General features: G+C 49.2%; 1 protein-coding gene across 4 annotated transcripts in view; it reads left to right on the top strand.

Annotated features, from left to right (window-relative positions):
- Positions 1–22,580, top strand: part of KCNK9 (potassium two pore domain channel subfamily K member 9) — a 109,961-nt gene extending 87,381 nt beyond the window's left edge. The window contains exons 2-5 of one of the 4 annotated variants that reach the window (XM_073999507.1): positions 4,475–5,316; positions 10,854–12,189; positions 21,787–22,319; positions 22,355–22,580. In XM_073999507.1, the coding sequence (XP_073855608.1) occupies positions 4,475–5,316 (842 nt within the window). In that variant the 3' untranslated portion in view covers positions 10,854–12,189; positions 21,787–22,319; positions 22,355–22,580. Of the gene's footprint in view, positions 1–4,474; positions 7,138–10,853; positions 12,190–21,786 lie in introns of all 4 variants that reach the window. The other 3 variants (XM_005564139.5, XM_073999508.1, XM_073999509.1) reach the window with 3 other exon arrangements.
- Positions 22,581–24,167: the final 1,587 nt, after the last annotated feature.

Genomic DNA, 24,167 nt, shown 5'->3' with positions numbered 1-24,167 from the left:
GAGGGAAAATCCACATGGGCGTGTGTGGTTCCTGAACTCACAGGTGGGGTGGGAGGTGACCAGGAACATAGCCCAGGGGTCACTTGTGGCCTTTCCACATCCATGCCCCAGCCTCTATCTGTACCTGCTCGTGTTGGGTACAGGCTGGCTGGAGCCCCTTGGGAGATTTGCAGGAATCCCCTGTGCCAAGAGCAGGTCCCGGGCACAGTCAAGTCTCTGGAGTTGTCTGAATGGGTAACATATGAGTTGATGAATGAATACGTCTTCTGAGCCCCGGGCGGCGGGTATTGGGATATGTTCATTTGCAGATGGGAAAAAATAGTCTTTTAAGACTTGAGTTGTCACACAGGTGCTGGGGGAATGTATTAGATTTGTACCTCATTCTCCCCTTAGGAAGAGCTTAGAGGCCATCTTCTGTGTCATGTATCCAGCATACAGGCATTTTCTATGTTCTTTATTGTATCTTCTACATATAACCTGTAGACATGGTGTGTGCTACTAAAACATACATGTGTGCAGTCTGCAGCATATACATAGGTATGGCACATGCACAGCCTGTGTCATGTGTGTTCTATAGGCATACACACTGCATAGACAATATTTGCTGGTGAATAGGGGTGTGCTGTAGTTATGAGCCTCTTGGTCTAATCTATCTATATATACTGTCACATGTGCTGTTATTCTACACATTAGGTTCCAAGTATATACTGTGTGTATTCTGTATGAAGTCTTCATGGATGCCATGTATGTGTGTTCCATACAGGTATTTGGGAACATCTGACATGTGGACTTAATATCTGCAGACCTGTTTGTACACAGTACCTGCAGTGTTCTATCATAAACAGATTTGTGAAACAGACCCAGGGGAGAACAGAGGGAGAACAGGGTCTCTGCAGGAAATACAGCTCTCACACTGAATGATTAATAAATGGGCTATTGATAAATTCTTCTTAAACACATAGGCAGGGTTGGGGGGCAGCAATGAGGGGTATGTGGAACACCAGTGGAGAGCTATTAACACACCAAGGGTGCAGTTCTTGGAACTTGTAGAGAGTAGCTGCTGTGAGCCTGCTGGCAGATGCAGCTTAATTGCCGAAGTCCTCTTCCCTTCCTCTGATCTACTGGGGCTGTCCATTGGATGGACCCAACTGGAAACCAGAGGGCAAAGGGACACTTGCTGTGGCTCCCACGGTTGAGAGCAGGCTGTGGCTGGGAACACCTGAACAGGACCGGGGAGGATACCCTGCACCGCCTTTTTCCTCGAAGGCCTGGGGAGTTCTGAAACTTGTCTCTCGCTTTAGAGGGAATGGTCCTGTTCCCCAGACCACTGGGCCCCCAGGATATGTGTTAATGTGGAAGACCCCCGAACCTCAGTGCTGTTCATCTCCCATACTCTCTCATGCATGTATCTTACCAAGGGATATCATCGATGCAGTGGACCAGTGAGAAACACGGTGTCAATGATCAAGTGTTTTCATGCCCTAGTAAGACAGCAGAATTGACATAAGCCTGAGACAGGATATACCAGTGTACTGCTGTCCAAGCCCTGCCAAGGCAAACTGCTTCTTATTTTTACTAGCAGGAACAGAAGTCAGGGTGGGGGACTGTGGCACCTGGTATGCAGTTTTTGACCCAGAAAATGCTGTGTTGACTTCTTCTAGTAAATATATCACATACGGAACATTACCACTTATTAAGTTTCCAACAACCTTCTGTTATTCTCCAGCATTCCAGCTGGCTTTTTTTGTATCAGCTCTATGGGTGAGCTATATGGAGATAGAGTAGGATTCCCACCCCTGCAATCTTTTATATTTACCCTACTTGTTTGCCAAGATGTGCCGCCTTTCCTGAAGACCTAAGTTTCCATCTGGTGTCCTTCTCCCCAGACAGAGCAGCCTTCAGTAATCTTGTTGTACAGATATGCTGGTACTGAACTCTGTTGGTTTTGCTTAATTTGAAAATGTCTTTGTTCTGCCTTTCTTGAAGGATAATTTCTCTGGATGTGGAATTCCCAGTGAGCAGTCTTAGTTCTTTACAGCCGTGCTTCCACTGCTTCCTGGCCTCTGTTGCTTATGTTTAGAAGTAAGCAATATTATGTTGCTGTTTCCCTGTATGTGGTATAATTGTTTTTCTCTGGCTGCTTTCATTATTTTCTGACTTTAAGCAGCTCGACTCTGGCGTGTGGTTTTCTTTGTATTTGTCCTGCTTGGGGTTCACTGAGCTTCTTGAATCTATAAGTTTGTGTCTTTCATCAAATTTAGCTTTTTTTGAGATGAAGTCTTGCTCTGTCACCCAGGTTGGAGTGCAGTAGCGCAATCATGGCTCATTGCAACCTCCGTCTCCTGGGTTCAAGTGATTCTCCTTCCTCAGCCTCCTGTGTAGCTGGGACTACAGGTACCTGCCACCACACCTGGCTAATTTTTGTATTTTTAGTAGAGATGGGGTTTCACCATGTTGGCCAGGCTGGTCTCAAACTCCTGGCCTCAAGTGATCCCCCTGCCTTGGCCTCCCAAAGTGCTGGGATTACAGGTGTAAAGCACTGCGCCCGGCCTAAATTTGGCTACTTTTGGCCAATATTTCTTCTTTTTCTTGTCTCATTCTCTTTCCTTCTGGGATACCTTTTGATATTGCCCCACAGCTCCCCCAAGGCTTTATTTTCCATTTTTATTCCTCTCTGCTTTTCAGATTGGATAATTTCAATTGATATATATATATATACTCTTTTTTTCAGCTTTTCTCTTTCCCTACCCTGTCCTTTCTGGCCTAACTTTGTCACATCATCTCTTCTTTCGTAAGGACTAAGGGGTGTCAGAGCTCAGTGCTAGCTGGGATTGAGGGCCAGAGAGGATGGGGAGAAGGCCTTCTGGAGGCAAATATGTGATGTTATTTCTCAAGTGACAGTTTGGCCCATGGGGGTAGGTAGGTCATGGCACATATTCGCACCACCAGAGACAGGCAGACTGAGCCACAGGCAATGAAGCCCTGATGGAGAAACGTGAGGTAGAGCAGTCAGGGGCAGCTTCCTGCAAGAGGCAGTGGTAGAGGATCCTGGGGTCTGGTAGATCCCTACTGTGTATCAGACTCTGGGCTAGGAGCTGTCTGATCTCGGCAGATCCATACAATGCCACCTATCCCATGTAACAGATAAAGACACATGGGTTTGGAAAAGCTTATGGAACCCAAGGTAAAGAAGCAAGCTAAGTGACCATGAACATGTGACAGGGTTACGTCCGGGAACTCTGTCTCGATGGGCAGGATTTTAGATGTTGGAAGACCAGGTACATCCCTCAAAAATTTCAGTCCAAATATTGTCCATGATCCAGGTTTTTATTCTGGGTAGTGTTAGTGCCACAGTTTGAACCTACTGAGTCCCTTGTTCCTTCTGCTGTATTGGGAAGAGCCCATCCTCGTTCTGACGTTGTCACTGACCAGCTGGGTGACCCTGCAGCTGACTTCACCTATTCAACATCATTGCTTTCATTTTGAATGTGAGGAAATAAAGGCTTCACTTGGATTCCCTGCAGCAACCACGCAATGAAGTTGCATCAAGAATTTCAAAAGTACTTACACACATCAGGTCTTTAAGGGTTGTTTCCTGATTTCTATCCAGGCTCCATTCATAGAGTGGTGCAAATGTATTCATTCCTTTATTAAATAGTTTACTTTCTAGGTATGGGGGAATACAGCAGCGAACAAAACATTTTAAAAATATGCCTTTGTGGCATTTATGTCTCACTCCGCAATCGCCTGTCTTGATTCAAAGTCTCTGCTTTTGAGCCTCATTCTTGGCAGTTGAAAACTCTGGGCTGAAATCCCAACTCTGAAGAAATCAAGCTACCCTGCTATTAAGTAACTCACTCAGTTTTCTTGTCAGTGAGGTTGGAATCATTATGGTTGTTTAGAGGCTAGAATGAGGTGATGTGTGTAAGAGGATTTAGCACTGTGCCTGGTCCATGGCGGGTATCATCCTTTGAAAATCTACTCTTCATGCCAATCCATAGTGGACATAGAGAGGTTTCTCCTTTGGGCTTGGTACTTTGAGTTCTCTTAGTAGTGAATCTGCTTTTATCTTTTTAAAGCCTTTGTGTTGCTCCAAGGTGGCACTGGAATGCCCCTCCATCCCCTCTCAGTGGCATATCACAAGTGACCTTGATTCTTCCTTGTTTTTCTCTTCCCTTCCATCCCAGGTTGTAACATCCCCAATCCCCTCCCTACTGAAATGTTCCTACCCCCAGTGCCATCCCCCAACCTCATGTGACTTCTAAGAAACTGGCTCTCCTTTGTTCTCCTCCCTCCAAGATATGGCCATGCCCTTCTACCCTGCAGAGGAAATTCCCCCAGTTCCAGCCCAACTGAAGCATACCAGGTCCCCCTGCACTGCACTGCACTGCACCAAGTCGACCTCTAGACCCCTCCCCAACCTCTAGACCCCTCCTCACTTGTTCTCCCTGTTCTTCTCGTCCCCTCCCCACAGGTTATGGGCACGCTGCACCTGGCACCGATGCGGGCAAGGCCTTCTGCATGTTCTACGCTGTGCTGGGCATTCCGCTGACGCTGGTCATGTTCCAGAGCCTGGGCGAGCGCATGAACACCTTCGTGCGCTACCTGCTGAAGCGCATCAAGAAGTGCTGTGGCATGCGCAACACTGACGTGTCCATGGAGAACATGGTGACTGTAGGCTTCTTCTCCTGCATGGGGACGCTGTGCATCGGGGCGGCTGCCTTCTCCCAGTGTGAGGAGTGGAGCTTCTTCCACGCCTACTACTACTGCTTCATCACCTTGACTACCATTGGGTTCGGGGACTACGTGGCCCTGCAGACCAAGGGTGCCCTGCAGAAGAAGCCACTCTACGTGGCCTTTAGCTTTATGTATATCCTGGTGGGGCTGACAGTCATCGGGGCCTTCCTCAACCTGGTCGTCCTCAGGTTCTTGACCATGAACAGTGAGGATGAGCGGCGGGATGCCGAAGAGAGGGCATCCCTCGCTGGAAACCGTAACAGCATGGTCATTCACATCCCTGAGGAGCCACGCCCCAGCCGGCCCAGGTACAAGGCGGACGTCGCGGACCTGCAGTCTGTGTGCTCCTGCACCTGCTACCGCTCGCAGGACTATGGCGGCCGCTCAGCGGCTCCTCAGAACTCCTTCAGCGCCAAGCTTGCCCCCCACTACTTCCACTCCATCTCTTACAAGATTGAGGAGATCTCACCAAGCACATTAAAAAACAGCCTCTTCCCATCTCCTATTAGCTCCATCTCTCCTGGGTTACACAGCTTTACCGACCACCAGAGGCTGATGAAACGCCGGAAGTCCGTTTAGGTGTGGGGAGGGAAATGGGACAGAAAAGTCATTTGTCATAGTTGGTGTTAATTTCCATTGGTCCAACTCGTCTTTTCTTATTTATTTATTATTATTGTCATCATTATTACTTTCTCTCCTTCCTCTTTTCTTGGTCTCTTGGTCTCATTTTCCCCCACCTTTCCAGCCAGACAGAGCAGGCCAAAGGGAAATACAGGCCCATTCTCCTCTGAAACTCACATCTGAGCATGAAGCATGGATCTCCTCCTTCCTTCCCAGCAGACTATGCCTTACATTTCTCACCCCACCCGCCCCATCTCTGCAGTGGTTTTCCCGGGACAGATGTGAGACCAAGACCACGGAGACAGAGCTGAGAGGATACCCACCCCAAAGCTGCACACCACGCTCAGAGCCTTCAATCGCCCACCCTTAGTGGTGTCTGACCTAACTCCTTTCTCTTTTCCTCCCTAAGGACTGAGTGGCTGTGTGCGTGTGTTGTGTGTGCTTCTGTGTGCACATGTGTCGTGACAAAATGGGAAGTATTAGGTATTCCTTTTTCTTTCCCATCATATATCATAGCCTGCTTTTGGCTGCTTCCAAACAAAAACAAAGACAAAACCCACAAGGTTTTAGATTTATCGTCTTTTGCCAAATCAAGCATGTTTCATGAGCAGTCCTTATCCCTGATGTGTCATGGCCATGTTTTCTAAATGCTAGGTTCTAAATTATATTAAGGTTTTTTTTCGGGGGCGGGTGGGCAAGAAAACCCAGATCATTTTAGCTTGCCAGTTCAAACATTTTTTAAAAAGCATGCACTTTGTTAAACTGGTATGCACTATCAACAAGAAAACTAGAAATGGAATAATCCAAAGCCAGTAACATTAGTTTTTTAATTTTGTCACCTCCAGTTCCAACAATTTACCATGCAACTGGAATCGTCAGGGGAAATGGGAAAATTGTTGGAACCCTAGAGTATCTGTTTTATTTTCCTCTTATTGATGATTTTGTGCAGCACCTACCTGCATAAATAATTATTGTGTTGGAATGCTTGGGTGAGAATGGGTATTAGTATGTGGCTGTGTTTCCTTTTCCTAATGAAAAGTGACAGGGCATTCCTCATTAAAAATACATATCTATTTCAAGAAATATCGTCTCTAATTGCATTTGATTTGTAAATAGGGGAAAGTTCACATTGGTCTCAGGAAGAGTTTAGAGGCAAGGAGCTTTGTCTTGGCCTACTGGGAACTTGCCAATCTCAGGGGACAATTTTGTCTGAGTAGTGTAGAAATTCCTCCCTGCTCTCAATAGGGGATGACCCCAAAGTCATCAGGCTGTAGAATATGGCACATTGGAGGCTCTTATAGTAACAGGATTTAAGGACAGTTTGACCTCCAGATTCACTGAGGGGACTTTAATTTCCCTCATTACCATCCCTGCCATTTTCTAAAAATCACCCATTCATCCATCCTCCCATTCCTCTTTTGTAAACGAAGTTCATGGCTCTTGCATGGAAATGGACCTTGGCTGTGCTCAGAAGGAACACGTTTACTGGCCTGTCTCAAGGCCCCAACGAGATCTCCCAGAAAGGAGGTTTGCTCCCTAGAAAGAGTAGACCTACAGGATTTCTTAAAGGAGACAACATCTGAATGCCACCAGTCCCAAGCATTTGGGCCAATGGGCTGAAACACTGGAGCATTCAAGACTCCTCTGAAAAGGCTGTGCATGTACTTTAATGCTACATCCCATGTTGAAATTTCCCCTTCGTCCAGGACACAGGGCCTTCGAAGGAGTCTGCGAACCTCAGATTCTCTAGGCCAAAGTTGACAGTTCTCAACCTTCAAGGTCTTTATTGATTTACTTGTTTTAAGATTTTGTTTTATGGGAGGCCCTACTTGGGGCTCTAAAATCTGTCCAGAGAATAGCAGCAGTTCTTTTCACTTTTTTTTTCTCTTGGATGAGTTTGTTGACTCTAGGGGGTCAGAGGTATAAAAGCCCTAATGCATTTGCAGAAGGCTTTGCTTCGGAAGAGTGTGCCTGGAATAAATGTGGGATTCTCATGAAAACCTTTGTAAAAGGTGCCTTCAAATGGTTGGGGTGGGGGGTGTGATCTGATCTATGATGACACCAAGGCACTGAGAGGGTGATTTGCTCAGTGTCACAGGCTGGCTGTTGACAGAACTGAGACAGGTGTCTCAGTCTGGAGCCCAGGATAGTCCAAGGAGCTGACTTCACACCACCATGTCCTAACTCAGCCCTCGGAGGAGGGCGCCTGCCTGTTTCCCCACTGGGGGCATGCAGCAGGCCCTTGGAGCCAATTAAAGGGACACCGAGTCCACCCCGCATACAGAGCTGGTTTCCACACTACACTATCTGTGTCAAGTTGGTCATATAGGAGCCCTACTTCTGCTTGAATGCCTCAAGTAACAAGGAGCTTCTCTATTCCCAAGAACTGTAGAAAAACATTCTCTATTCTATAGGATTAAGGATTATAGGATGAAGTCTTTTCTCCTCACATGACCACTGACATAAGTATCTGAGGCAACTTGTAATTTATCTTGGCTCTATTTCCCTCTTATGTCTTCTCTTTGCTACTGGTTTAGCCCTTTGAAGGATGGTCACTGAGTCTTCCCTTTCAAAGTTAAACATCCTTGTTTATGGTCAGTGTTTAGGGGATGGAGGCAAACCTTGGTTTGCTTGGTGATGTTCATCTTTTGCTCAGATGGTCCATCTCTTCCCTACTGTGGTCTGGCCAAGGAGTTACCTAGGTATATCATGAAATGATCTCAGAGTAGGGAGGGCAGGGGCCAAGTTAAAGGTTCAGGGTTCTTTCTTCTCTTAATAAAACAGCGCTAAACAGATGCCCAACTTCTACCACTCAATCAGCATTAGAATCAGATCCTCAAAGCCAGGAGGAAGCTTGGTCCAAAGTCATCTCACTGAACAGCCTTTATTTTCAGAGGAGGACACTGAGGTCCAGAGAAGGTAAACACTTACCTAAAGGTCACAGAGGTAGAATCTAGGTCTTCCCACTGATTTCTCTACCATTTTGCTGGCTAATTCTGTTGCTGTTTACAGCCTTCTGAAGATCTTTTGTTGCTGGGTGATTTTAGTTTCTTAGCCCCAGGTCTTCCTCCCTCTTGCACCTAGTAATTTCTTTCATTCATCCAAGTGATTCTCATACTCTTCTCCCAGTTAACCATACCCATTCAGTAAGGGGGTCAAAGTCACAGCAGGCTGTTTGGATGTAGGGTTCAACTTCTGTTAGAATGAGCTCAGGAAGAGCCACGTGCTACCAGAATCACCCACCATCAGCCCACCATCCAGTACCTAGAAATCAGCATACTTTGTAGGTACTTAGGGATCATCAGTACCACTGCCCACCTTCCTCTTATTTGGAGTGGACAGAAGGTAGAGAGCTCTTAGTTGAAAAGAAGTCAAGTGAGAGTAATATCTCTCAGACCCCTGGGGGCAACACTTGCTAGAGACCATCCTGCTATAATCCTCATTGTACCCATCCTGGGTGGAAAGTGCTGTGTTGGCCTTCCGCCTGTTAGACTCTTATGTAGGACTGAACCCCTCTGGGTTTTGAGATACTTGGTTATCCCTACAGCTAGTATCAGATCTGCTCTTTCCACCTGCACTGCTTCGTCTTGAAACCCTGGCAACAGCCCCTGAAGTACAGGGGGCTGCCTGGCTCTAAATGTGAACCCTCTTGGAAGCATCTGCACGCTCCCACTGTGCATGGCTGATTGGGAGGGGAATGCCTGCATTCAGGCATGGTCACAGCAGCTCATTTGCAGCCCAGGATTCCCCCTGGGTCCATCATCCTTTCAGGAGAGGTGGCAAATAGACTTAGACCACTGCCCACAAAAGCCTCCTTGGGAGGTGCTCATTAAAACCCCACCCATCAAAGAGAGGGAGATTGATGAATCTCAGCTCACCTGTTCCTTATCTGTGCACAGGGCCTTAAGAGAACATCGGGACAGTATGAGAAACTCACAGATAAGCCTAGGCAGGTCGTTTTTCTCTGCCGCATCCGTATCTGGAAGCCAATGGGTCCTGTTTCTCATTGACACTCACTTACAGCTGGAAGCTGGAGGGAAGAACAGGGTTTCTCAGAGGCCTCCCTTGTCTGTGCACATTGGCCGGGAGAGGGAGGTGAGCAAGGAGAAAATGACCAAAAAACCACCATCACTGAGGCTTATGGCTCCATTTCTTTTTATAATGTTTTTTCAAATGACAGGTCCCAAGATACCCTTTGAAGCCCTCTGCAGAGGCACATGCCCCCGTCCTATCAGTGCACTGGCCCTGTCATCAGTGAGGCACTCTGGCAAACTGTGACTTTGTTCTGAAAGTGGTATGATTTGGGGTCTGTCCCATGCGGGCCAGCTGCCTGGGGGTCTAAAGTGGGTTTCCTCCAGAGTTGTGGCCAGCACAGGACCCTGGAAACACCCTAGATGAGGACAGGGTGGCAGGCAGGGGACCTGTCATTGTGCTGTGCTCCATTGAGCTCCTGGAAGTCATTTCACTCCCGGGGCCTCTGGGGCTTCCCCATCAACATAAGACAGCTTGGGCAAGATTTATGGGCACTTAGCACAAAACCAATTTGACCCACAAAAGCATTTGGCCGGGATGTTCTGATCCCTGGGCACACTTGAAGCTTGAGCCACCCAGAAGAAAGCCAAAAATCACTTTGTTTGGCAGGGGATGGGGAGCTGGGAAGATGCAGAGGGACCGGCAATAGCAGAGAGCACCATGGTTATCACAAACCAAGGCCACGTGCATTCCGGGCTCCCCAAAGCGCTGAGCATAAATCCATTTTATGTGGTTTTCTCGACCACACCCGATAGAGGCTGCTGATTCAGGAAAACAGGAAGTCTATGACCACTGTCCCCCACACTGACCTATGTTGAAGATCCCAGAATTACAAAGAATGGTCCAATGAGCTTCCCTAGACTTCTCGCCCAGACCCCCCAGCCTCAATACTTTGCCACCCTGCTCCCCAGCTCTCACTCAGATGTTTGGACGACGTGTTGTCACGTCTGCAACTTTTCAGTGGTTCAGCCAGAGAAGAAATTGTCTGCCATGAACAAGTGCACTTTCCTAATGGTGCCATTGTCACACCTAAGAAACATAGCATTCATACAATATTATTGTCTGGAACAATCTGTATGTAAATCCCCAATTGTCCCAAAAATGTCAAGAGCTTGAGTCTAAAATACAACCCAAGACCGCCTCTCACAATTGCTTGTCTTGTTCCAGACTTCCCCTGAATAGGACGTCCCCGTCACCATTTCTGTCTTCACGATGTTGGCATTTTTGAGGAGTCCCAGCCAGGGTCTTGTAGAATAATGCCCCGTGATCTCCTCTGCTTGTTTCCTCAGATTAAGACACTTTTGGCCAAAAAAAAAAAAAACAAAAACAAAACAAAACAAAAAACAGTTGATGTCAAGCAGCCGTGATTTATGCATTTGGTGTTTGGCTCTCTGGGGACCTCTGTGGTAACTGCTTTCAGTGTGGATAAATAAGTCATATTAAATGTTGTTTTCCTCTGTCAGGGGAACTAACTGCACATCCAAGAGAGGCGTCCGTGGATGCTGGGTCTCACTGCCAAAGCCGAACACGGCTTCGGGATTTCTGCCTTCTCACGTGGACCTCTGCTGTGCTGGGCGAATGCCACTACTCATTCCCCTAAACACCTGTGGGGATGGTCCAGCTACACATAGATGGGAAGCCCAGAGAAATGCTCGATGTGAGGGTCCCCGCAAGCCAGTTGGGCTGTTTCGGCACCCGCCCCCAAAGCTCCTCAACGAGGAGCAGAGACTGCCAAGCCCTTCCACTCATTCATCATCATAAAAATGTAACTTGCTATGGCAGCCTCTTGGCCATTAAGGGCTATCCTTTGTGACCTCTGTCCTTGAGATCTTTGCTCTGGCAAGTTCTATAGCCTTCTCAGTGCTGCTATCGTGATGCAGTCTGCCTGCTGTGGCTAAGTAACCTTTCGTTTTGATCAAGATTTGTCCATGCAGACTCCTACCTCTGCGCCTTTCCCCGTGCCGTTCCCACTACCTGGAAGGTCTCCCTGTTGCTCTCCAGCTTTGAGGTGGAGACAGAGCATCTCACACCTCCTTTTGGTGTCTCCTGACCCTTTTGCTCCCTGTTGGACTTGGCAATGTCCTCTTCTGGGCTCCCCTAGTCCTTGTTTTGGTCGTGAGCGACCGCACCGGGGAGCAAACCTTCTGTGGCCCCAGCCACAGGAGCAGCAAGCACTGGGCAGTGCCCCAGAGGCAAGGACCATCGCAAGAATAAAGGCACTGAGATGTCTGGCATCTTGCCCAAATGGCCACTCATCACCGTGATTGAGGCATGTCTTAACCTGCTGAAGTGGAAACAGGGTAACTCAATGCACACCTCTGCACCATCCCTGGAAACCAATCCAGATTTATGAGAAGAAAACTGGTCGTCATAGCGTTGGTGATTCAACAGCACCTGCCCGGCAGGGTGGAGCGTGCCCCATACAACAGGGCCGGAAGCTGCCACGCCAGGCGTTTCTCATAAGGCGGCTGACAGGGATGGCACCAGACTACAGGAGCATACTTGCGATGTCACTCTGAAGAAGTTGGGCCCCGTGATGGGAATGTCATCAGGAAACTGGGTCTGCACTGTTTTCTTGTGGCAACACTTCTGGTGGAGGCTGCGAGGGGATGGGGACATGCACCATGAGTGACTCAGGATCCCCAGCCTCTGTGGCCTGGCTCCTGCCCACCCCTAGCTCTGGGGCCTTGAGAGAGGCAAGCACACGCTCTTCTCGCCTCCAGAGAGCAGCGTAGGGGTGTGGATGCTGCTCAGGCCCTGGCATCTCGCACGCCTGGGACCAGCCTCTGCCATTCACAGGTGGGTGGTGGTTTTGCCTCTCTGAGCTTCAGTTTCCTCACCTTTAAATTGGAGATTATGCATAACCCCTACTGCAAAGGGTGCCTGTGAAGACTAGATGTGATGTGATGACATTTAATGGCACCTGCTGTGTGCCAAGCACCCCGCCAGTGTTCTTATACATGTTTGCATTTCTCATAAAAGCAAGGCCCATGTCTCCCAGAGGAAGTTACTCTGGGGGCATTGGACTTGAAATCAAACTGGGGGGGAGGGGAAGTGATCAAGTCTGGTTGAGGAACTCAGGCAGGGCTTCACTGGGGAAATGGGATTCGGAAGTCATTGAGGTGAGCCTTAGAGGAGCAAATGGGTGCTATTTTAGGCAGAGACACAGCACAGGCAAAGGCATGGGCCAAGGCCCGGGCGTGCGACAGTACAGGGGGCACAGATTCCATCCCACCATCAGTGGAATCCTGCCACTCTTGGGAGAGATCAGACAGCATAAATCTCAAGGCCCTCCACAAGCTGGCCACATCCTAAGTCATTCAAGCCATTCTTCTGCTCAAGAACCTTCCCTGGCTCTCTAGTGCCCACAAAGTTAGTTTATGTTAAGGTCCTGCACTCTAACCACCATAGCCTGAGTCTCAGGCTTTCCAGGAGGCACTGTCCATCTAGATGTCCCTCCTGGGTCCTCCCCCCATAATTCATAAAATAGATCCTGGAGTCTCAAACTTGTAGCCTCTTGGTTGGGTGGGGTTGTTTTTCTTTGACAGGTGGTGGACATTAGCTCAAATTTGCATATGGAGAACTTTCTGGAGAAGATCTTGGTCTTTCACTTAAGCATCCTGGGGTCTTATCCTGACAAAGTCTTCTGCCGGTTTTACCAAAGACTAGCATGAAACTAACAAAAGGAAAATGTGGTATAAAATAAGTTCTTACGCTTACTTGGCATGAGGAACTTGTTTCCTGATTGATTTCATGAACAACAGTGATCATGACCCCCTACATCTGTGCCCTCTGGGACCGAAGCCGGCTAAGACCTTGTAGGCACTTGCTCCCCCGACCCCCAGGAGATGAGACCTCTCTGTGGGTCTGTCACCCAGCACAGGGTCCTCTGAGGGTGTCAGATGATCCAGGAGTGCCTACTGTCATGGTGAGTGCTGGTGACCCAGAGGTAGCAGCTCCTGGTAAGAAGCTCTGGGTACAAAGCTGTCCCCATCAGGACTTAGAAATATGAGCTTGATTTTGAAATGAGGCCTCTGGGTGGCGGAAGCTGAGGGAGGGCAGAGGCTGGGGTAAGGGTGGGATGATATACAGGAAAGAAGTCAAGTCTAGGGAACGTGGGTGGAATCAAAACTCAGACTTTCTCTTTGTGATTTGCTGTGTGACCTAGGGCAAGGCACCCCACTCCTCTGGGCCTGAGTTTTCTAACTTCTAAAGGGTCTGGCCAAGCTCCCAAGGCCCACTTCACCCCGCCCCAGTGTCCACTGTGGACAGAACGCCGGTCTGGGGAGGACAGACTGGGAGGACTAGCTGGGCTGACTTCAGCTGCGTTGGAAAATCTGTCCCCCGACACTTTCTGTTGCAAGTGAATCTCAGAGGCTTTATTTTTAATGACATATGGATCCTTAATTAACCAACAGCCCTTTGCAATCTTTGCTTAATTTCTTGGTAGGCTCTCCTCCCGTCCTCACCACATGAGGTACCCTGCTCTAAAGGAAGAGAGCCTTAGCCAGTTGAGCTGTGAGTCATCAGTATTTGCAGAGCAGCCCACAGGCCTGGCCCCTGGAGCTCACCCCTTCCTGGTGAGAGAGAGGCCTGCTCCTGCCCAGCATTTACCTTTGGGCTTGGCCCGAAGCAGCTGTTCCACCCTGCTGTGTCTTCCTCTGGGTTGTCCTCACTCCAGGGTTCTCTTTGCTTCATGGGAGAATATGTCCCCCCACCGCCTTTTGAGGGCCACTTGGCCCAGCAAAGGGCCTTGCCTCCGGTCAGCTCAGCTCGGCTGGGGCCCAGACCTCTTAGACTTGCCTATAGTGTAGCACTGTGCAAGTGAAGATGTTTCTTCCCATTGGCACACTCACTCTTCATGCTTAGTGGTAGGGGAGTGGTGGGAGTGGTAGGGGAGTGGTGGGAGTGGTGGGAGTGGTAGGGGAGTGGTAGGGGAGTAGTGGGAGTGGTAGGGGAGTGGTGGGAGTGGTGGGAGTGGTAGGGGAGTGGTGGGAGTGGTAGGGGAGTGGTGGTGGTGGTGGTGTGGGGGCACAGAGCACTCCCATTTGGCATATGGGGTAACAGGGCTCAGAAAAGTGGCAAAGCTGGAACTCCAAGTCAGGTGTCCTGACTGTACATTTCCAGGTACCTCTCCTGAAGCTCGAAGGGCGGGATGGGGTGGGTCCCTCAGATTGCCATAAGGAAGGGACATAGATTGGGGCATGTCTCAGGAGAAAGAGGGAGGAGGGTGTCATCTCCAGGTCAATCAAATACATGGGCGGGGGCGGGGGCGGGGGCGGGGGCGGGGGCGGGGGGAGTGAGCATCTCACATGGGCAGCAGGCATCAGAGAGGAAGGAGCACCAGGTCAGCCAGAGAAAGATGTGCTGAGTCTGCCAGTTCCTTCACCAGGTTCAAAAGCCCAGCTCTGGGCTCAGCACCGCAGACAAAACCGTAAGCCAAGAGCCATGTTCAGATGAAGCCTTTGTTAGTTATTAATCACACAGAGCTTTGTCCGTCTTTTCTCTATAACAGTGGCCCCCAGAGGGCAGATCTGAGACCAGCAATAATGGGGTCTCTGGCCTGAAGGGTGGGCTGGTGGACCTGAGCTGGGTACGGCATGCAGTACGTTGTGTAGTAGAATGTGGCTGGAGGGCACAGGCATCCCCCCACCCCGCCCCACAAAGCCTGCAGCAGCCCCTGCACAGGACAGGGCTCTGCGACGGGGGTGGAAGAGCCTCTGCTGAACCCTCCCACACTGTGGTGTGACCCAGGCTGGCCGCCTGTCCCAGGAGGTAGATCTGACAAGGAGCTGGAGAAGCACAGCGGTGCTCAAACACATCTGGCAAACATGCCCCCCCGAGCCTTCATTTCCCCGTCTGTGAAAGAAGGATCTGGAAGACAGGACTGTTCTGGAAGGACTGGGGGTGGAAACCCCTGTTCTGCAGATGCTGCTGTGATAAAACATCCAAAACACTGGGTGGGAATCTGCCCCCAGGGTGTGCCTGTGTTTTGTCTGAAGCTTTGCGTGGGACTCACAGGGTGGCAGGGAATCTGGAGTTGGTGGGGAGGCAGGGCTTGTCCTTCTTGTCACCAGCACCTCCCTCAATGTGGTGATGGTTGGTCCTGGCACCTGAAGGGTCCAGCTGGGAAACAGAAGGGGGAGTCAGTTCCTTGGAGACCTCTATGCATCCAGAGAGCAGTGCTTGATTTTGAGGAGGGAGGTCTTGTAAGCCTCAGCCGTGAGTCTTTGCCTCTTAAAGTCTGAGCTCTCAGCCTTGCCTCTTCTAGCCACCAGGCACTGGGTGGTGTAGACATCGGGGCCCTTCGTAAGCACCCAACCCTGGTTCCTTGCCCTCCTCATTTGTAGTAGGACCACTTGGCCTTGGCAAGTCATTTTTCCCCTCCTACAAAAGATGAAATGGCCAGGTGAGATAAGAGGCAGGTGTCTTCCAGGCAGATACTGGTGAGGATGAAGTGAGAGTGTAGTCACATACTGGACTGACATTTCAGTGGGGGAATTTGGAGAGACAGGGCCCAGTCTTTCTAGCACTGGGTTGGGTTCCTACACAGGGGCCAGATCCTCTCTCCCAAGGACATCACCTGTTTCAGGTAGACTGGTTCTGTAGACTCCCTCTCCTCTCACTGGAGACTGTCCCCACAGAGCACTTTTGATCTTTCTGATGGATTTTCCCATCAGATGGGGTCTCCTTGATGACTTTCCCATCAGATGGGGTGTCCTTGATGACCCCAGCACTCAGTCCCCAGTGAAACAGATGCCTGGACAGTGGTGTGGGTGAAAGCATGCTCCAGGAAACCAAAGTCCACTTCTCCCAGATGACACATCTACGAGGCATGAGCTGCTGCAACAGTGGGCCCAGCAGCTCCCGGGGGCCCCCTTTGTGCAACTCCGGCTGCTGATTCAGCCATTTCTCCAGCCACTATTAACTGAGCACGTTGAGCATGTGCTGCCTGTCAGCCTCAGAGGGGACCAGGATGGTGAGCTAGACAATCAAGTCCTTACCTTCATAGGACTAAGATGCCAACGGACCACAGCCTCCCTAGTGCACGGAGTCTAGAAGCAAGGCCGAGGAGCAGGGAGCAGGGAGCAGGGAGCAGGAATGGGAACCAGAACAAGTCTCAGCAACTGTTTTACTTTCTCACTTGGAATTTTAGAAGTTGGGTGGAAAAATATGATGAAAGGAAAAACACGATTAGTGGGAACCCAGTGAAGCAGAACCCACAATTAACACGATTTCTCTATAATTTGATAGCTCCTCAGAGGAACACACTCCTGAAAAAGGCTAATTATATATTTGTTTGTTCAGCCCACAAATAGCATTTTGACAGCCGTTTTGTGTGTGTGTGGTGGGGGGTGGGGGGGAAGGACCTTGTGAGATCATCTCAGTCCACCTTCTGCTTTATCAGAAATGTCCACTAAATAGACATTGCACTGGGTTAGGCAAAACTGTTGGTTTCATTGATTAAATAAGAAAACAGATTAGCCCCACTTGGGAGATTTGAAGATATCAGGTATATCCAAAAACATTGCTGAGGCAACTTGCAGTTAAACAGACACAGGGCAGAGATATCAAAGATGAGTAGAATTTAAACCACTGAATTAAGGAGAAAAAACTTCTAGTCCATTCCCAGCAGGCCAAGAAATTGCTGATAATCCCTCTTAGATGTACAGTAATTTTGACTTCAGCCAACTGTGTATCCTTGTACCTTAAAACATCAAAAAGAAAGAAAACTTGTCATGACTCCAGGCATGGAAGAAATTAAGCTTGAATTAGTTTCGAACTCACACCCATCAAAATGATTGGCATATACTCACGGGGTGCCTCCTGGGGCGGGTGGGGTATGGGGATATGGACCCTCGTGCATCCATTTGTGGTATGTGTGCGCATGTGCATTGACTAGATATCTGTGGGTCTTTGGATTTGTGTTCCTCCTCTCCAGCCCCCAGCATTGCTGGGCATTTTTGTGACTGTGCAGTAATGGGACCTGGATTTGGTTCTTGTGAAGATGCTACCAGAGGCCTGCCAGAGCACTCCCTGTGGGAGGGTGATGGAAATCAGGAAAGTTCTAGCAGAAATGGGCTTAATCACCTTGGGACTGTGTGTTCACATTCCAGGAGGATGAAATGGTTGGTCCCGGACACTTAGCAGGGACCCACCTTCCTACCTTGGTGAGTGGGATTTGAACAGGCCCTACTGTGGTCAAGGTGTCAGGCCTTTGGTAGGAAGCTGTATCAGATTTGGCAAAAATCAGCGGTTCAAACTTATCCACAGAGAACCGAATTCAAAAGGAGCCTACTGCTTCTGTTTGTTGTCTTTTGTTCATCTTCTCTGGCCTTCTCTGTCTGCGGAGACGGCACACCTTCACAAATGGCCTTAGAATGCCATTCTGAAGTTCAACAGAATGAGACAACCATCAAGTATCAGATGTATTTATTATTGTCACAGCTTACCTAATATTTAAAAAACCTAGTCACCAATGTTTACAAGTCCTAGTAGACATCCAGCCCATGTAGAGTATGTAACTTACACAAGAGTTTGCATCTTTCTTTTGTAACGAGTGCGGTACGCAGCCCTGTATATATTTTACAATGTCTTTACAGAAAAAAAAATCATTTAATGTGGTGTTGTACAATGCACTTTTCTAATTTTTTTCCATTAAAATCTCTATGGCACGTTTACAAATGTATCTTGGTCTTTCTTCACTGAGAAAGGTTGGGCAAGACTTGCTTTGATGCCTCGTCTTCCTGCCTGTAAACCACATTCTGAAAGCAGAGAGCAAGGTCGACAGTCCTGGCCGTATACCCTGTTTGCTCTTGGTCTTCCTCGTTGTGGACAGGCCTGCTTGGAGGCCGTTCCCCTAACAACCTTGGTCAAGTAAGGAATTTGCCTTAAAATACGAGACTATCCTTCTTGGATTTTATGTGCTGACTCAGTTATATTGTGCAGCTTGAATTGGATCCAGGAACCAGAAAGTAGATGAACACCACTTCCAGAAGGCAATGAAACCAAACCAAGAGTTTGACCTCAACTGAACCGAGACCAGATTTGCTGATTTTTGTTTTTCTTTCGTGGCCAAGGAATCTGAGTTAAAAATGAGAAACCATGCTGCCCTTTTTCACCGGTGTGTGTATGGACACAAGAAGGGAAAATGAGGCAGTTAGCAGGTGCTCAGTGTTCTTTATATCGAAGGCAAATCTGCTCCCTCCAGCTCCATAGGAGCTGCCCAAGTACTGGGGCTCCCGAGCTCCACCTGGAAGGCTCACGAAGACAGGTTTAGTCTGGATCTAGGATGGGGCCGATAAGGTGCATTTCTAAAGAGCACTCAGGTGATGCTGCAGCAGCTGTCCCAGAGATTAATGGGAGATGCTGGTCAAAAGCAGACCATGGCCACAGGTCATGTTCCTGAACCTGGCCACACAAAGCCAGGTTGCTTTTTGCCTGTCTTGGAGGCCATGCCTCCTCTTTCCCTGCTTACCTGCTCAGCTCTGTTTGGCTTCCCCCAGGGCGCCTACCCAGGGCTCATCCAGGAAACAGATGGGCCAGAGCCCTGGTAAGAATTTTAATTCTTAGTGATTGAGGCTTAATTTACATACGGAAAAACTTACTCCTGGGTGTTCCGTTCTCTGCATTGTGACTTGGGGTCTTAAATCCTCTTAAAATGTAAATAAGGACAGATTGCTTTCTCTCCTCAACCCTTCTGTGGATGCCTGGGCCAGAAGCCAGGTCCTTCCTACCGGTCAGCTTTGCTCCTATGTGCGTGCCCGGCTTGTGCTCTCCATGGCGTGCAGATGTGCCCACGTGGCACCCCCACCTGCTGTTCCTTCTACCAGCAGCTCTTTTCACCCCACCTTCTCCCATCCCAGTGTCTCTGCTCAGATGTGACCTTCTTGGAGGGTGCCTCTCCAGCCTGCTTTGTCCTCTAGCACTGATCCCCATCTGCCAACTACTAAACATTTGACATGTCTATTGTGTCTCCCCCAGGGGAGCATGAGCCCCACGGGGCAGAGGGCAGGGACTTTCACTTGCTTTATTCATTCATGGCTCTACCCTAGAGCCACATCTGCAGACAATAGTCCTTCCGCATTCCCCGAAAACCTAAATGGGATGAAGTCAGAGTCTGCGCCCTGGAGAGCCAGTGAGGCTCTTGCATCCTTCTCTTCCTCTGCTCCTCCTACCCCAAACATTAGTCTTGTGACCTGCACTGGCCCTGAAGGAGAACTTCCTGGCTCAGAGATGGATCTGAGATCCCCAGCACCCTGACACGAGCTCAGAGAGGCTGTGGGACCATCCAACTCAGGCAGGTCCTGTTGCTAAAATGCATCCTGGTGTCCAGTGGCTCCAAGAATGTGAACTGGGGGATCCACAGCAGGGCTGGCTCTTGGTTTATGACTTAAGGCAATTTCTATTTCTCTTCTCTTTGGAAGAGTTTCTATCCTCAGTGAACCAGGTTAGTGCTTCCTAAGAACTCTGTGCTTTCCAGAATCTTCAAGGGATAATATGGCTGAATTCCTTTCTTGTCTTTTCTGTTATTTTAGCCAAGGCCCACTCAGCTCAGAGGGACACCCAGGGCAGTCGTGGATGAGGCATTTTCGAGTCCCTGGCTAATCAGTGCAGGATCCACTGATTTTTTTGCTCCCTAATGAGAACTCTGATCAGGACACCTGAGATTCTAACCCCACATCAGCGCCTTCCCCTCTCCCCACCATCCCCCTACTGCTGGTCATTCAATCCAAACACACAGGGGCTTGTGCTGCTACCCAAATGCGGAATGGGGGGCAGTGGGCAGGCAGGAGACTTTGGAGCATATTCCAGGGAATCTTCATCACTGTCATCATTGTTATCACCATGCACCTGTTAAGGGAAATAACGGCCACTTAAAATACTTTTCTGCATATCTTGATTTGTTCCTCCATCATGTGGTTAGATATTTACTATGTTCTGTGCAGGCTACATTTGGGATGGTCTGATGAGAGCTGTAGGAGCACACCACAGCAGGAATACACAGCATACTTGTTGTGAGGTACCTGAACAGGACACTTGAGGAAAAAGCAGTTATGCTCTAGGGCAACTGAAACCACGGCGACAAAGAGGTCGTGATTGGCAGCCATACGCCACCATGTAAAGAATGTGAGGTTTCAAAGGTTTTACTCTCCCTTTCTGCAAGTGGAAAATCCTATCAAATAAGAGCCACAACAGTAGATGTTCCAGTTTGCAGGTGCCAATTTTCAAAGGAGCTCCTTCGCATGTGAGCACCTCTGTGTTACGCTCTAGAATGAGCAGTATCAGAACTTCTTTGTTTTATGATTCTCACAAGCAACCCAGAGGCGTGAGCCCTACTATTTAGTATCCCTGTGTCCTTGGTCACTTGGCTCATCTGCAAATGGTCAAGTAGACGTTATCAAATAAGACATAGGAGATCACCTGTGCTAAGTAGTTCCTATCATCGTGTGGTAGGCATTGTGTGCTAAGTTCTTTTCTGGTAATCCTCAGAGCATCTCCTAAAATGCTTTCCATAGCATCCTGGTCCTACAGGGTCCTCCATCACCCTCCAAAAAAATGTAACAGGCATTACTGTGTTCTAAGTCCCTTTTGTGCAGATTTACAACCCACATCACAAGATATCTCACAGCATTTACTGTCTTAAAGAAAAATTTGAACTTTGCCAACCTAGGGGGTTCCTGAGCAAATCTGATGAATCCGTTTTCCCCGGAGCACTGGTGGCATTCATCACCAACCCATCCTGTATGCCTGTGGTCAGCAAGGCTGTGCAGCAGCCCCTCCCACCTCTGCACCCTCCAGGTGTGTCAAGGTTGCACTTCCTGGTCCCCTGGGTAGGTGCGGTGATGTAATTAGTTCTGGCCAATGAATCACAGGTGAAGCGGCACAGATCACTTCCCGGCTGCAACCTGAACTGTGAGAGCGTCTCCAGGACTTTCTTTCTGTTGCACTGACAGGCAAGTTTCAAGATAGTGGCTGCTAAGCCCAGGTCCTGAAGAGAGGAGGTAAGGTGGGGACTCCCCAGCCGGTCTATGCTGGACTCACACGGTGAGAAAAAACCTTCAAGCCGCTATGTTGTAATGGTTGTCAGCCTATCCTGATTGCTCCACGTTTGTTCCTGGGGACACCGTTCCTCAGGCGGTCAGTGCCTGGCGCATGCAGGTTCATGATAAATATGAGTTAATGACTGGCTGACATCATCTTCCCAAACAATTAGAGGGGTCTCTATAGAGGCTCCAACATGCAATAAAATCTTACATCAGGAGCAGGGGGTCTTAATTATTATTGCCCACTCCAGTTTCACCCTCATCCAGGGTGAAATATTTAATCCATAGAGCCTTTTCCATTTAAATGTGATTTTCACTTTCAATTCTTTGTGTTTCCTCCTTAAAACAGGACTGTGTGGGCGGCCCCATCAGAGGACGGCGACAGCTCTCTCCTGTAAGTGAGGCAGTCTCATCCTTCCCTGGATCCTCAGCATCTCTTAACCAGCAGTGGCAAAGGTTGAATTAGAATGGCACCAGCTTCGGATAAAAATCCGGATCTCGTTTTTCAAAACGTGTCTAGAGCTGGTGACTGTAAGGAACCAATCAAGCCTCAGCTGTGATTCTAATCCTGCCAAGTCTGCCTGAGAGCCGACTCATTCATCCAAAGAGAGAACTGTTTGGATAGAGCTCAAGGTGCATGGCTCGCTGGCATAGCCCAGACAACCTCTTAAAGGCTGGGCCGCAGAGCTAGAAGGTCTGTCACTCAGTTGGGGAAATCGCCTGAGAAGTTCAAGTCCACTGCCTGGCAGCTCAAATGAGTCAGCCTCACCAACCAAGAATCGTGTTGATAAACAGACTCAGAGAGCCCGCGCCCCGTGGGGTTCCCCCATCTGCAACTGTCTCACCTGGTCCCCCTGCAGGGCCCGGCGGGGACTGGGGAAGGTCAGTGCTCCCTGGGCCGGCGGGGACTGGGGAAGGTCAGTGCTCCCTGGGGCGGGGACTGGGTCTGTTTCCGGGCTCAGTGCCTCCGAGTCATACAGATGCCAGGTGGTCCTGCTGCTTACCCTTGCTGAACCTCAGGCTTCTCGTGTAAACAGGGCGCTTTTGAGGAATTATTAACATCTCCCTGTGAGTCAAAGCACCTACTGAGATAATGTATGTAATGCTTGTAATAAATGCAGCTATGTGCCAGGCACTCTGAGACACTGCCTTTGTGGTTATTTTTAGTTCAGCTGTATGCGTGCCGGAACGTGTTCCTGTTGGCTGTGCGTCTACCGTGGAAAGTGGCTTCTAGCGTGTTTATTTGCCTGGCACCTGCCCCTTTGTGCTGCTCCTTGCAATAGCCCAGACTTGAGCCAGAGTACAGACCCAGAACCCCTTGAATGAAAGGGAGACCTGGTGTCCCTGAGGAAGGGCCCTGGTACACTGCCACACATTTATCCTGTGAATTTTTCTCATGGCCATAGCTGCCTTCGAGAAAGGCTCTTTACCAGGGACACGGTGCACTGGGAGTAGGAGAAAGATCAGACTTTTTGGGGATTGCCAGACCCTGGCTCTGAACTGACACTGATTCCAGGAGACCTGGAATCTAGCAATCAGAGGAGGTGATTATGGAGTGAGGTGATCCACGGAGTTGTAGCTCAGGTCCATCTCAAAGTGGGTATCATGGGTCTCCCCCAACTCATCCTGTGGCTGCTGACTAAGTAATGGAATGCATCCTTGGAATAGACACTCAGCAATGGGCAGAACCTGTACACTGGTAATAGACCTCATCCCCAGCCAGGAGTGAGGGTGGACCTTCACGCAGGCTGAGCTAATTATGGCAGTGTGTCCTCTGGGCCAGGGGTGGCTCTGGGGACAGACTCCAGTCACAAATTGACCACTTGGAGCTCTCCCTATTCTTTCCTAACAGGAACTGGATGGAAGAGCTTTCTGTCCCCGAGGCAGGCTGGCTGGAGGGGATGAAGCCAGCATTCAAGCATCTTGTAAGGTCTAAGAGTCCTTAAGTCCTGGGTGAAATCACCCCCATGGCCAGATCCACCCCTGTCCCCTCTACTGGCTAATACAAGCTCATCAGTTTTTAATAAACCAGGTGAGCTTGGATGCAATGACAGACTCTAGCACCCTGACTCATTGTAGGGGGAATCTTCTATTCTCCCCTCCAAATCCCTCTTCCGCCTTTATCCACTCTGCCCTGTGTCCATGGAAACAAACCTGTGTGGCTTCCATGTAGGCTTGGTCAATGCGGAGCTCTGGCAGGAAGTCAGGAGGTTGGAGGAAAGAGGGAGGGAGGATTTATTCCCTTTCCCCTGTGGCAACTCTGTGGTCTGGATGTTTTCTAAAGCAAGGGCCTCAGCCTCTGCCAGGAGGCCCTCTCCACACTGTCTCTGGTTTCCAGGTTCTGAACTGCCCTTTCTTCCTGGCCTAAGGAAGTGAGCATTGGGTACGGAACTATCCTTTACTATTTCCTTATACTCTGCTGAGCTTTGGAAAATAGTCCCTTCATTAAAGCATCCACAAATTACCCAGCCAGACTCTGCCATCTGTGTCCTGGTGGACCCTGCCTGCTGGACACACTGCACCCAGACAGCCTGGACTAAGTGGACAAAATGTCATTATGATCATCACTAGAGCATCTCATCAGGAGAACGAGGTACAAGTCTTGGCCCAGGCAGAGATCTTGGGAAAGATAATGTAAGCGATCTAGGAAAGGAAAGTATTTTCTTAACTTAGGAGTGAGCATTGCTCTATCACCGCACAATGTGCGCTGGGCACCCTCTGATGCCAGGT

This window comes from Macaca fascicularis, chromosome 8, assembly GCF_037993035.2.
Source record: "Macaca fascicularis isolate 582-1 chromosome 8, T2T-MFA8v1.1".
Classification (NCBI taxonomy): Eukaryota; Metazoa; Chordata; class Mammalia; order Primates; family Cercopithecidae; genus Macaca; species Macaca fascicularis.
The sequence above is the reverse complement of the archived record's forward strand: the minus strand, read 5'-3'. Positions and strand labels throughout refer to the sequence as shown.